The following is a 15,090-nucleotide window of genomic DNA, read 5'->3' on the forward strand; positions in this document are numbered from 1 at the left end:
CCGACAGCCCCAAAACATCACTGCTCTAGAGGAGATCTGCATGGAGGAATGGGCCAACATACCAGCAACAGTGTGTGCCAACCTTGTGAAGACTTGCATATATATATGTATATATAAGTAAACATGCCAATGCTGTTTCAAAGCTAAAGTCTAATTAGAAACAGTTCTGTTTCACTGATGAACACCAGCCCTACAATAGACTTGAGGAACGTGGTTCTACAGAGGCACCAATTTTAGCTGAGTCAAGTTTGACACATTTATACTGCAAACCATGGGTGGGGTTTTGAAGATTAATCAGATCAACTAATAGTGCGACCACCATGAAAAAAAAACATTCTACCACAGCAATTAGTTTGTTTAATTTAAAGCAAATCCATAAGAACTGAACAGAAAACCAGCTCACTGGTTCATTTCATTATTGTTAGTTTCGCCATTTCAGATCATTTTACAAATACTGTACAATTCAATGCCACATAGAGCTTAATTCACATTTATTGTTTATGAATGCATGAGCACAGTGTGCAACTTTCTTCATATTCATCTAGTCTTCCAATATCGCCAGCCGGTGTTTGTAGATCTGACTCAAAACATTGTGTATAAATCCTGTTAGCAGAGCCTCTCATGGATACAGCTCAGCTGTGGGAAATGCCAGTCAGCAATCGTAAAGCACGTTCACAATTACTGACTGTTGTTTAAAGCGGCATTTACAAGCTAGAGATATTAAGATATCTGTTTACAGGGATGAAGAGACAAACACTTTGATCTCTGTGGATAAACAGCACTGTGGTCTTCTACATGAATATATTCACCAGACTGAGGATCAAAACATACTGACAGAGGCATCTAATGAGAGCTCTGTGGTGGGTTTTTTGGCTTATAGAAGAACAAACCAGTTCAATCTTTCAAACAATCATGTGCTTGAAAGATTATGTGAAGTAATTTGTACCATAAATACATTTAAATGTTTGTTTAAAACCACACTAGATGTTAGAACAGTGGAAGTGGAATAGTGGCTCACTTCATTCATTAAGAGGGTCTTCATAGACCAGAGATTTAAACGACACAGGTACCCATGTGGTACTGGATCTCAGTGGTACGTTTAAAAGGTCTTTTGTTAAGACGGCTGAAAAAAGGGTATAACATGTAGAAGTAAAAAGATAAAGAGTTCCTGTGGTCATTCCTCTGTGAGTTCTACTTAATTACCTGAGCACTCTGGCATGCTGCCTGTCCAGGTCCCATTTACAGTGCAGTGTCGGGTCAGCAGCCCAGTAGAGTAGTAGCCCTCCCTACAACTGTAGGTGATGGATCTGGAAAAAGTTAGGCCGTCATGGATCAGGATCTGGGCATTCCGTGGAGTTCCGGGGTTTCCACAAGAAATCACTGCAATAGAAAGAGGGACAAACAAATCAAAACTATAGAAGATAAAATCAGAAACACTATTAAACCACATACTAAATTCTTGTTTGCGTCCACAGTTCAGTTGTGAACTCTCTTTTTTTAATCCAAGCATTTTTTCAGTGTTTTTCTTTTAATTTAACTTGTCAACCATCCAAATTACAAGCCTAAAACATTGAGCAGTGGGCAATACATATCTATATTCAAAATAACATATATTCATGCATACAATTCAGTCAGTTGTCCACAAAATAATCCCTTGACAATAACATATATTTTTAATTTGATCATTTAGAATTTACTATTAATATTGTTTTTTTTAATAAGCAGTTATATATTAGTATCTTTCATGTGTGCATTCATTAGAGATGACTTATTCTATATAAATATTCTAAAGGTTGTTTTTCTCCAACACTACATGTTTGAAATTATTCCCCACTTGGTTTGTTTTTGCTTTAATTCTCTTTTTTATCTGCCCACTATTACCGCCCTCCTGCTCCTGTGCGTCCTACTTCGTGAGCAACTCTGCTTTGATGGACACAGCCTTTGCTCAGAAAATCCCTTGGTGTCTGTCCAGCCGCCAGCAATGGTTCTGTTCATTACAGTCTCCAGCTTGCCCTGGGCCATCACAGCCCCTTGGGCATCGCCCTCCCATAATGACCAGATGTAGCCTGGCCCTTGAAGTGTGTGCCAACTGGGAGCAGGTGGGCAACCTCAGCCAGGGAGCAGACCGCACATAGAGTGAGGCGAGGGGTAGGGTGTGGGAGGAGGAGTACGTGGAGGGGGTGTTGAGAAAGCAAGTGAACACAGGCTGGGAGACAGGTTGATGTTTGTGGTAAAGCATACATCCCATGGGTCTGCATAAAAAAATGAATGCAATACTCTGCAATGACACAACTTTAAAACTTTATAGCTTTGAAAAAAACAGGAAATACTGCTTTGGATTCCATGTTGTCTTGTTTACCAACTTAAAACCACAATCAAAACACCCAGACTCATGTTTTATCGGTCCCCAATTCATCAATTTACATGTTCACACTGCCTCACTCTATCCAATTTGTTCACTTGTCATCCCGAGAGACTTAAGATCTCAAGTTTAACCTGTAAACAAATAAAACAATCAATTATACGATGGCTGTAGGTTTTGTTCTCCAACAAGAGAGTCAGAGGTTCAATTCCCCCAGTTCGCAGTCAAATGACAAAGTGTCCCTAGGCAAGACACTGAACTCCTCATTGCTTCTGATGTTCCCCATCCATGTATAAAATCTAAAGCAGCACTTCCGAAAGTTTGGGTCGGGATTCATCTGTGGGTCATGAAACGCTGGATGATTTCAATATTATAATTTAAAAAATCAGAAAACTGTTAATTGAATATTTTCACTATAATTATTGTGAAAAAATACAATAGGCATGWATGAATAAAAGTGGTACCATTGTTATTGCATATATAAACCAGTAATATCTAGGGTCACACATTTTTGCAACAGTTTATTTTATTTTATTTTATATATATATTTTTGTGGGTCAGAAGCTAAAAAGTTAGAAAACCACTGATCTAAAGCATTGATTAGACTATAGAATGATGTTTTCCCCTCCCAGATTAGTTTTGCAGAGATGTAGAAAGGGGCTGTTTGTGTGTGTTAATGGGGAGATGAGGACACATATTGTGTTCTAAAGTACTTTGAGTAGCCAAGTTAGCAACAAAGATGCTATATAAATGTAAAGAGTTGTTCAGATTATAAGCCTGAAGAATGTGCAGAAAAGTGATAAAGTTATCAGCTAAATGCTTATTTTCATATCTAAAGGCACCTTTTTACTCTAAGCCAGTCTACTGCTCTGAATATCTAAAACTAAATTGTTAATCATCATACAATCTTTGTTTTTTTACACTTTTTTTCTGGCGTAGCAACTATCTGATAATATGGGCGTTATTATTTTCCTATTTCTCTAGAAACTACAATTTATATTTTCAAATGTTTGAAAATGAGTTCACAGCATTCTGAGCAGAAATGATGCTCAGCTGGACAGTGTACAAGACAAAAAAAACATTGAATTAATTAAAATTTTAGTATATGCAGGTGTTTATATTTGTTAATTTTGTGATGTAAAGTAATGCCAATGATGTGTCAGATGGAAATCTCAATAGATATGTGATGTCCCCATCATCTTCAGGTTCTTCAGATAACCAGCATGCCTTCACATGCTACATAAGAACAGATGCTCTTACATTATAACTCAATTTAGCAAACAAAAGCCACAAAACCTCACCCCCACCCAATTCCATAATTCATCAATTTTATGACAGGAAGACTATGTTGAGGCCAAACATCTCAAATGCAATTGAGGCATCACAATTATCAGTGGTTTTATCACAGTGACCCCAAAAAAGTAATTTTGCATCCTGTATCCTTCTTAAAAAAATAACCAGAAAAAAATAATAATAACACAAGTATTATGATGCTGCTCTAAAAGGAAGAAGTCCAGATTGTGAGATTGTTTGAATTATGTGAAACCACAATTTGTGATTGGCAAATAAAACCTTGTCCTTAAGTCTTTTGTTTAATTAAAATTAATTAATTAATAATTAAATGAATTATGGAAAAACTAAACTGAAAGAAAATCAGCAATGCTTGAGCTTCAACGGTGTGCAAAGTTTTGATCTTTGCTAAGTCCTTACCATGACACTCTGGTTGTACACCCAGCCAGGTCCCATTGGCAAGACATGTTCTCTCTGGTGAACCTTTCAGAACATAACCTGGCTCACAGCTGAATCGCACCACACTGCTCACAGTGAACTCCTCTCCAAGGCGGATACCGTGCACAGGGACACCCGGATCTCCACACAATCCTCTTGATTCTCCTTAAAAGAAAATAAACAAACAGAAATTGTTTATTAAATGTGCAAATGTGGCAAAACTTACCTTTAAAATCCTATTTTTTCCCCACTGCACTAACATGAATGTTATGCCTTATTTTGATTATTTAAGTCTCTTTATGAAAACAATCCCACAAAACCTTTAGAGCTGTATGCACTGAGCTCACTTTTCATATTCCAAGGCAATAGTCAACATCGCTTTAATACCGCATTTCTAAGAAAGTCCACCAAATCTTTATGAAAAGGTCGTGTTTATTGCCTGCTGAGAGAGCACCAGTAATCCCCCAGAATATAAGTGAATGTCATGGATTATGACATTAAACCGTCGGTGTGTTATTATATTGTCATAGGGCTTGTGAGTCTGTGTGCGCACATTCCTTTATCCATCCCTGTTGCTGTCTGTGCTTATTTGCTTTTCTGTCACTTCTTTTCGAACATGCATTTGCTCATATGGGCCTCCCCATCGTCATCTGTATGTGTATCTCATTGCAGCTTGGAAGAAAATTGCCGTTAGAGGAGGAGGAGTATGGGGGCCAATGTTTTTTAACAGCTTCATAACCCAGTGCTGATGTTCCTCCGTGTAATGTGAGCAGATTAAAACAGGTTTATGGAGGACACTCCTTTTGTCCTTGACGCCAGTGGAGCAGACCAGGAACTCCAACTTTAGTCCAACTGCTTCGTGCATATCCTCCCAATAAATCCTGTACTGTAGTTGTTGATTAGTTAGCCTGACATTTAGGGGGCATCACTGTAAACAGGAGATTATAGGAATTAGTAACAAATTATGGGTAAAATTAAGAAATTAAGATGATTCTTGAAAGACGGGATATTATGTGTGGTGCCCTCTTGGAGGCGATGATAATTTCTCACATTAATTATTGTAGTTCATGTTGGTCACAAGCAAATGAGTCAACAACAAAACCTCTAAGATCTCTATATAACCAAGCAGTAAATGTCAAAGATAAAACGCCTTTGAGATACCATCATTGTCATATATTAGGAAAATATAAAATGTTAAACTTTAATAATTTAATTGTGTATTCCAATGTGCGGCTTATTTTTAAAATGTGAATAACACTGCTCCTCCACCGCTAAAACATTTTGTCCAACTCTGTTCTGAACTTACAACTAGGAACACCAGGTCAGTGAATAGTAAGGATTGTAGAAAACCCTAATGTAGCTCAGTATTTGCACAGACAGCCTTTGAATGGAATAAGCTTCCAGTAAAACTTAAACTTTCTACTGACCTGAAGGACTTTACTTATAACGTTAGGAAAGTGCTATTGGAAAACCAGTAATGTCTGCACTGAAATATCTTAAATGTAATCCTTGCATTAGTGATTAATGAACAGACATTTAGCATGTAGAACTGTTTTTGCTGATGTACTTTATGATTGTGTATGCAGATTGTAATTTGAATTGATTGTTACTGTTTTTCTGACTTTGTACGGTAATTGTGTTTAGAACTTTTGTGGAGTATTGCTGTATGTTTTGATTTTAGATTGCATTTTGTTGTTCAGGGACTACAGATGGAAATTAGCTTAAGCTAAATCTGGTGCAAATCATCTTTTCAATGTTTTATTTGCACATTGTCCCTGCTTTAAATAAAGGAATTCTAAAAAAAAATTGTATTGTCCGGGCACATCGTTAAACTCTATAACTGTTACCTGTAGTTGTTATGCACATGCTGTATATTTTAACATAAATTTAAATGCCTTGAAATTGACCTCTGTCTCTTTAAGAACCTCCTACTGTTTCCAACACTCCCACTTCAGCACATATTCACAACAATGCTTCATGTTGTTTACAACCTTTTGTAAGATCATTGTATTTGTTGTTAAAAAAGGCAACATTATATGATATTATATTTGGAGAATGGCAACTCAAGATACAGTTGAACTTTACTCAAATCATCCCAAGCTTTTTATTTTAAATGAACTATAAATCTAGATCAATATGATGCTACAGTAAGTTTTGCAATGAAATCATGAACATCTATCATTTTTAAGATACATTTTGCTAATCTGGTGGAGCTGTGTGGGGAAGGTGTGGGGAAGGCGCGAGGGAGGGGCAGGAGGGTGGAGCTTTAGGTAAATTGGCAGCGCATTGTTCCAGCAAGCATTTACGCAGCTCCAAATGTTTTCCACAGGAGGTTCATGGATTTCTCATATCTGTCTAAGTGAAAGCAACACACTGGGAATGTTTTTGATAAGGGGATTACATTTTAACAAATAAAACTCAAAACAGTCAATTCCACATAATACCCANCATACACACACACGCATATCTATATCACATTTGTATGTGTGGCGAACATCACTCAAACGGACACAGAAGTGTTTTTATATCTTATGTACTTTTAGGTACATGCTTATATATATATATATATATACGTATATGTATATTAAGCTGATGCTAAACATCAAGTAAATTGATATTTCCAAGTGCACATTTAATCCATCTAACCCTGGTTTTCTGTGTGGTTGTAATGTGACAAAATATGGAAAAGTTCAAGGGGTATGAATACTTTTGCAAACCACTGTATGTATATATATACATATATATATATACGTATATGTGATTTAAGCTGATGCTAAACATCAAGTAAATTGATATTTCCAAGTGCACATTTAATCCATCTAACCCTGGTTTTCTGTGTGCCTTTTCATACCAGAGCAGTGTGGTGGCGAGCCGCTCCACTGCCCGTCCAGCTGGCACATTCGCGTGGTGTTGCCGATGATGGTGCGCTGCCCCATGCAGCTGTAGCGAATGACTGAGCCCACCGTTCGACGCTCGCCCGAGATCTGGGCATAGGGAGGCACGCTGGGGCGATCGCACAGCACCACTGTTCAATAAGAGCAAATGTCAAACAGAAAAACCTCTATTTAACATATGTGCCGAATATTCCATATGGCTTTTTTTTTCCTTTCTATAACAGAGTTTAAAAAGAACTGTTCCAAGTAAGAAGTGTACTTACACAGGCATTTGGGCAGAGAGCGGTCCCAGGTGCCATCCCCTTGGCAGGAGATGGAGCTGGTCCCCAACAGGTAGTAACCTGGGTTACAGCGGTATGACACAGTGGTCTGGAAGCTGTACCGATGCGGCCCACTGGACAAAACCTGCCTGATGCTGTTCTCTACATGACCTGGCTCTGTGCAGTTACCAACTATGGAATAAAAACAGAAAGGGAAAATGATCTACTGCATTAGCAACTTGCACTCTCTAGAAATAAACATTTGCATAATTACTGGAAGTCTCCTGCTGGGTGTTGTGGCACATAAAGGTGACAGATATAAACCCCGCAAATGACTGTCAGTTTATCAGGAGATGGAAGCAGACAGGAAGACACCCTGATAGTGCAGAATAAATTAGGATTCTAACAGAGTATAAGCCAACAACTATCAACGCCAATTTATCTTGTTTATCTCACATACAAGGCATGAACTATTACCTCACTGAACAGCTGCTGTCGAGCCTGCACTTCTAATCACAACTTTATGTATACAATGATGCCAGAGCAGTAATGGTTTCCAAAACAGTCTTGGAGTTCCCCCAGAGTCATTATACCCCAGTTTGCCTCACCAGTCTTGCTTCTATAAATATGTCTTTGCTCCGGCCAAAACGAGCCCACTGTATGCTAATGTGTCTAAAAGCTTGCTCATTTTTATGCTCCCCAAGCTGGCCGGCATTGCTAAATCACTCCCCCTCCAAATATCTATTATAATGTATTCCTCCCAGTGGAGCACTGACCTGTGGTGCCATCATTTACAACCTACTGCATAATAACACAACAAAGTGTATTTGAAGCAGTGCAGCAGCTTCGGTGAGGGGCCATCTAAAGCTCAGAGTTTAGCTTTTAACAAATGAGCGTGTGCAATGTGAGCTCAAGTGGCTTCCAGCGGTTGTCTGAGACGACTGACCTGCTGGTAAATTCCCACGAGGACTACAAACAAAACAATAAAAGATGCAGGTGTAAAAAGGATAAAAAGCGATGCAATTAATTTCTGTTCAAGCTAAGAGTAGGAGCAATCTCAGATTTTTTATTTATTTAAAAAGGACCATTATATCGAACACTTTATAGTTAAAATCTGGACTGTGGAGATAATTATATTTGTCTACCTCTTTTCCAACTCCTACCTTTTTTACTGACTTTTTTTCCTATTTTCCCTCTCACTGAAAAAAGAAGCTGTTTTAAATTAAAATAAGACGAAGTGGATGTCATCGCACTTTTTTTTCTCGCTACTCGGGGAGAAAGAGATAAACACAGACTTCAACTGAATGTGTCACAATAGCCGTAATTAATGTAATAAATCCGACTGACAAAAAGACTTCTAAGCTACTTATGTCTTCACATCAACAGAGAGGATAATGGGCATCGAAACAGATGCTCACATTCATCCACACGCGCAGAGAAGCACACGCAGTCTTCACATAAAATGCATCTGAGAGTCAGCATCTGCACTGAAACAAGCCTGATGCTAATATGATGTCAATGCAAGAGCAGAGGGATTTAAAGTAAATGTCTGGGAGAAAATCTTGCCTTCTTATATATGCAGCAACCACACATACTTTTTTAATAACTTAAAAAAAAAGATGCCTCTGAGACTTGTAACCTTTCCATCTTTTGTAGAAAAAAAGTGCATAAAAAACACCAAAATCCCTTTTCTCCTCATTTAAAACAAACTTGTAAGTCAACCCGTCGCTGGTTCTGTCACCGCCTTGTCACAATCAAGACCCGACTTTGCGAGCAGCCCCTTTCTGTGCCTGTCAGACAGCCTTAAGTTCGAAGCGACTTCGACACAGCCACGAGTGCAGAGATGCATCGCTTGTCACCAAAACACTGGCAAATTAAAAAGTCTTTGCCTCACTCATTCAAAGCAGAGCAGACTTAATTTTTATTCAGAGCAAAATCCATGATGCGGGTCTCCACGGGCTGCTGTCTTTCATACAACCTCAAGGATTCTCTGATTGTCTTTGGCTGTCTCTGCGTGGTTATTAACTAACTTTGTTTCTCTGTCACACAGGTGAGCCTGAGGGGATAAAAAGACAAATTTAAGCTGAGAGGAAATAAAATCAATTGTAAATATCATCTGGAATTTATGTGAACCTGGAGTTTGAGATCATGTTAATTAAAAAAGACATGTTTTTCTTTAGGATTTTATTTCTGCCACCCCTCCTCCACACACACACCTATTGTAGTTAAGGTCCCTTTTAGTCCCAGAGGATATGACCTTTTACATGACAGAAGGTGGTTTAATACCTACTACATAAAGTAGCTTCAGTAGCGTCTTAAGAAATGATGTAAAGTTCCAGTATTTTTTGTCATTCGTTATTTTAATCTATACCAGGGGCGGGCAACTGGTGGCCCACAGGGTGGTATGTTTTCTTTATTTTATTTTATTTTTATTTTTATTTTTGGGGGGTGGGGGGGGGACTACTGTTCACAGAATTTCAAGTTAATTCTGTGTTTAGTCTGCTTAAAGACCGTGTCTGCCATGGAGAATTTCTTTTTATTAAGTCGCCACTAGAACGTGTTGCACAAACCTAAATATAGGAAGTATGATGAAGTTATAAGTACATAAACATCAACTACTTATCTGCACTCAGGGTGTCTTGTGCCATTGCACTTCAGCTCGCTAAATTATTACTTTTTTGTTTGTTTGCTTCAAATGTTTTGAATTCATATTCATTAAACAAGAGTACAACTGGTATATGTGCATTTGAGCATGAAATATGTTAAGTTACTGCACTGTGTGTCGGTTTAGAAGACATAAAAAATAAGAAGGCACACACATACATATTTCTATATACACAAAAAAAAACATGTTTAAAATCCCAGTTCTTTTACAATTGTGTAAGTGTGCAGCACTATGTGGCCCTCTGTTATTGCCAACAAAAAAGTGTTGCCCCTTCCACTGTTTAAGTTACAGAAGTTATGCATGCAATGGACACCTTCTTGACACTTACTTTTACACTTGGGTAGGGCATTGCTCCACTGCCCATTGGCCTGGCACACAGACTTAACGGCCCCTTGCAGAACATACCCGGTATTGCAGACAAATCGCACAATGTCATTCAGGTTGAACTGGGTTCCTTGGGTCATACCAAATGTAGGGTTGCCGGGGTGGCCGCATGTGATGGCTGAAAACAAGATAGTTATTTTAAAGCAATGAATGAACCCTTTAAAGTCCTCTAACTTTATATTTGAATAGGGATAGTTTTAGAAAAATCTAAATAAGCTCTGAATATTGAGGCCCTAGAAGCTGACTCTACTGCACCAATGTATTTTATTCAGTGCTAAATTATTCTCTCATTTGAGTTGAACCAGAGGAACAGAATAAAATATTAAGATGTTATTATATATGAAAATTCAACCATTAGGGGTTCCAAAACGTTTCTTTAAAAGCATGTCTTATCAGTTATTTATAATGATTTATATGGTATTTTCCGAACCCATTTGGAGCAACTCAAGGCATTTAATTTCACTGAAGTAACACTATGAACAATATTTAAGCAAATTACCAAACTTTACAAACAAAGGACCACCTACATCTTTTTCAATAAATGTCTGCTAAGGGAACTTACGAACACAGACAGGGGTACGTCCTGACCACTGGTGATCCTGTTCACAGATTCGCACCGACACCCCAATAAGACGAAAACCTGGGTTACACTGGTACACAACACTGCCTCGATAGTTATAGTTCTCTCCAATTATTTGGCCATTCACTATTGGTTCTGGGGTTCCACAATGTCCAGCTGTAAGAAGAGAAAAAAGTGTCAACGTTCATAAAGTAAAAAGAAGTTTTAAAGTTTTAAGGATAATTTTGTGACGAGAATCTCACCCAGACACTGAACTTGAGTTCCACTCCAAAGCCCATTGGACATACACTCCCTGACTCGTGAGCCCACCAAAGTGTACCCTGTGTTGCAGGAAAAAATGGCAGTGGCTCCATATACAGTTAATGTCCCAATTTTGTCCCCATTGGGTGGAGTCCCAAGGTCACCGCAGGAAATTACTAAAATGAAAAAAATATATATAATAACATTATAATCTAATATGAGCAAATACATAAAACAGTTTAATGTTCACTTTGATTTATTTAAAGGGGTTTTATATGAAAGGTAAAGATGTGTGCATATTTTTCATAGTTTTTGGCTCATATTAATCAGCTGGATAAAAACTTTCAACTGACTGTCACAGACTGGACGAGGATCTGGGTAGTTCCACGTTCCATTGGCCTGGCAGCGAATGATCCTTTGACCTCTGTAGTAATATCCTGGGTCACATATGAGCATCATAATAGCATCATATTGGTTTTGAGTTCCATAGATGAGCCTCCATCTTCCATGTTCCACAGCAGAGTGGCCAATGTCAGGGCAGGAAACCGCTGTGTGATAAAAAAAATGTTATTAGATACTGTAAATGATGCTATATAATTTCATTGTTGTATACATTTTTGATTTGGTAACCAGAGATATTTGAACACTGACAATCATTTGCTTTGAAATTAGATTGCTTCTAAATGATCTATTCAATATGTTGCACACCACTGTTTTTTATTTAAAGGACATATTAATCTGCATATCAAGTTGAAGCCTTTATATTCACTCTTGCAAGAGTTTTGCTTTATATTAGCCTGGCCCTTGCCTTCCCGCGCAGCTCTGCTCAATTCTAGTTTCTCTTCTCTGCTCTGTATGGGATTCTCCTATTGACAATGATTTTGCTGGCAGATTTTTAGCCGGGCCAATCAGAAAACAGAATGTCAATTTTCTGCGCAGAGTCTGCTTGTAGTTTATTTTACCTGGGCCAATCAACAAAAAGAAGGAGGAGTTTTGAACGACATTGAGTCGTCGACTTTCTGCGCAGTGTCTGCTAGTTATTTTAGCATACGGCAGTGGAGGAAGTGAATGAAGCCAGTCTGTGTTGATAAGGCTTACAAATTAAAATAAACTTGTCTGACAAAGCAGCAGCTCTCATTTACAGTCGTCTCGTTCGGCTCAGTACTTCTCTCCTCTCAGTAGGGTTGTTTACAGCGGTTAGCTTCTTAGCTTAGCCACCGTCACAGCAACATACGTCGCAGCCAACTGATCCAATCATTTTAAACTTCAGCAGAGYRCACGCCTCCTGCAAGAATCACTTCTCTATGCATCAAGTCCAGACCCTTGTACGAAGCAAAGTGAAGGACAGGGTCTGGTTTAAACCAGGCTAGCTTTATATCAAACAGAATAATAATCTCATTTTCAGTGTTTTCCTTTTGGCTTTCAAGGGAATACTGCTGTTGCATTTTATAGACATTCATGTTTTGTTTTTCAACATAAGCCATACATAGATCTGACCTGCTTTTATTTTGTTTTATTTCAAACTTGTTAGTTTAATAAAAGCTTGTTTCATTTGCTTTTAGAGCTTATTTGACTCTGAGCTTTCAGTAGCAGCTTCCAAATCTTAGTTCCACACATGAAACTGCACATGGTTTTCATAAATAAATGAGAGTGAATAAATGAATAAATTGAAGGCCATAAAAGTGTTCTATTTAGTTGCAAATTCAAAATCCTTCTTCTAAACTGCATTTGAAGACCTTGAATTGAAACTCAGACTAAGGGCATATTTATTCTATAATTGTGTTTTGGATGTATAAGTAGAATAAAACAACAACAATAAAAACAACAAATGTGTCTGCGTCCAGACATTTATGAACTGTTTACCAGCTAACGAACAATGAGAAATGCTTACGGACACATCTGGGTGGAGCCTCGATGGAGCTCCACCTCCCAGATTCCTGACAGGTAACTGATGTGGTGATAGGGCCAGCAAGACGGAACCCTGCATTACACTGGTAGGCCACCCTGGCTCCAAGAGAGAAGTCCTGGCCAACAATGCTGCCATTGATGGGAGCTACCGGCATTCCACAAGTCATGACTAGGAGAGAAATAGGACATATAAGGAAGAGGGTTGCAAACCTGAAAGCACAGGTAGCAAAAGCACACACCCCCAAAAAAAAAAAATCTGTCTTGGTCATAAGAGATTTCCTTTGCAAATCCATTTCAAAAGCCAGCATTGGTGTGCAGCAAACATTAGCTTGGCCCACCATCTGCACAACAGTAAACAACCAAGTCTCCAGAAAACACATGCAATTCATATGGAGATTACACCTGGCTTGAAACTGAATAGCTGCCCCTGTGCTCTCAGTGTTTGTTTTGAATGATACTGTTAAAACTACTGATCTGAAACTAAACTGTGGAAGGAGACTTTAAGATTGCATACTTTTATTCAAAAAATATGCAACAAAGGGTAGAAACAACAAACCAAAGTAAAAAATAGATAAATAAAAACATTTGCCTGTAAAAATGAAACCGTTGCATCACATGAGTAAAATCTAACAAAATGTTCTAGATTTTTTTTCAACATAAAAAAATAAAGTAGACACATTTTCCTCCTAACTATAATTTTGTCATATAATATTCCATTATTTAGCATATTCCCCAAATGGAGAAACGTGCACTGAGGCACACAGGGTGAACAGCTGCTTGTGATACTATCAAATACAACTAGAGAAGTTGCATTTCCTACGAAAATGCAAGTGTGAATGCCATTTGGCCAAAACGTAAGCTGAAATAGCAGAAGAATAGCATAAAGTAGCAGAACTATAGCTGAAATAGCAGAAGAATAGCAGAAAGTAGCAGAACTATAGATGAAATAGTAGAAGANAAAACAATAGTGTGAATGCCTAATGGCATTCACACAATAACCCTTGGATTCAAAGTAAGAAAAAAAAATTGCCTTGACAATATATTATTTGATCCGATTCCTTTGAATTTTCATCTTTATGGTGAGCAAATCTGAAAAAAAAATCCTATTTTTTTTGTTCTCATTCTAAATACAATGTATACACAAAACAAAACAAAATGCTGTTAATGTAATGAGAAAAAAACGTTTTGCTTTTATGCCAGTAATTCATGACATACTTTAATGACCCAGCTTTACATGGCATCCTGTTCATCAATAGATGTAATGAAAATAGCAGAACAAGTTTTGCTAAGCAATTACTCTGTTATCACTTTTGTTTATTTCTGTTTTCCCTTGCAAGGTGCTTAGGATGAAATCATACTTTATTAAGATGGCATAATGGTGTTGATGATGACATAACGGAATAGTTAGTCGTTAGAACTGCCTGTTACTACAGATCTTGATGGACGCCCTGATCAACCCATTCTCACTCCCGACTCGTCAACACATTGACGCTTGGTTAGGTAGCCTCTGCGTCCAGTTTTAATGCATCAGGTATCCCCCTTCCATCAGTGATTGCCACCTGCGGCTTTTTCACGTCCAGCTTCGGACACGTCAGGTACCCTCCTCGCGTTTGTTCTTAACGAGATGAGGTGGAGGAGGAGGAGCGCGTTGTCATATTTTTTGAAAAGTGTAGAGAATGCGCAATAACTAACTGTCCCAGATCCTAAATTTAACTTCTATTAGCCATACTGTATATAGTCTATCCCCTACTTCAGTACCTAAAATTAACCATTAATCCTGATCCCTCATATTAACCACAGACCCCCAACCCAAAGACTTCTAAATGGTGCAACCGAGCATCAATATGTTGACGAGTCGGGAGTGAGAACGTGTTGGCCTGATGGCTCTATGTTAATTTCTGTGTTCCTGTTTATTGCAATAAACAAACTCAGATGGCCATTCTACAAAGTTATTTTGTTTTTCATATCACATATTTCTATTGTTAAATACGTATTTCCACAACAGTTTCCCATTTAATTTCCCAGAAGTTGGCCACCCCAGAGTTGGATGGTTTAATAGTGGACATACT

At 38.1% G+C, this 15,090-nt stretch overlaps 1 protein-coding gene across 2 annotated transcripts in view; it reads right to left on the reverse strand.

Annotated features, from left to right (window-relative positions):
* The window catches only part of csmd2 (CUB and Sushi multiple domains 2), a gene marked incomplete at its 5' end in the record, with an annotated part of 325,712 nt that overhangs the window by 22,968 nt on the left and 287,654 nt on the right, over nt 1-15,090 (reverse strand). For both annotated transcript variants that reach the window (XM_014021334.1, XM_014021333.1), the window contains 9 exon segments: nt 1,204-1,380; nt 4,073-4,255; nt 6,942-7,115; nt 7,248-7,436; nt 10,238-10,411; nt 10,856-11,029; nt 11,116-11,289; nt 11,467-11,661; nt 13,005-13,190. In XM_014021334.1, the coding sequence (XP_013876788.1) occupies nt 1,204-1,380; nt 4,073-4,255; nt 6,942-7,115; nt 7,248-7,436; nt 10,238-10,411; nt 10,856-11,029; nt 11,116-11,289; nt 11,467-11,661; nt 13,005-13,190 (1,626 nt within the window).

Source organism: Austrofundulus limnaeus, unplaced genomic scaffold (genome assembly GCF_001266775.1).
Source record: "Austrofundulus limnaeus strain Quisiro unplaced genomic scaffold, Austrofundulus_limnaeus-1.0 Scaffold288, whole genome shotgun sequence".
NCBI lineage: Eukaryota > Metazoa > Chordata > Actinopteri > Cyprinodontiformes > Rivulidae > Austrofundulus > Austrofundulus limnaeus.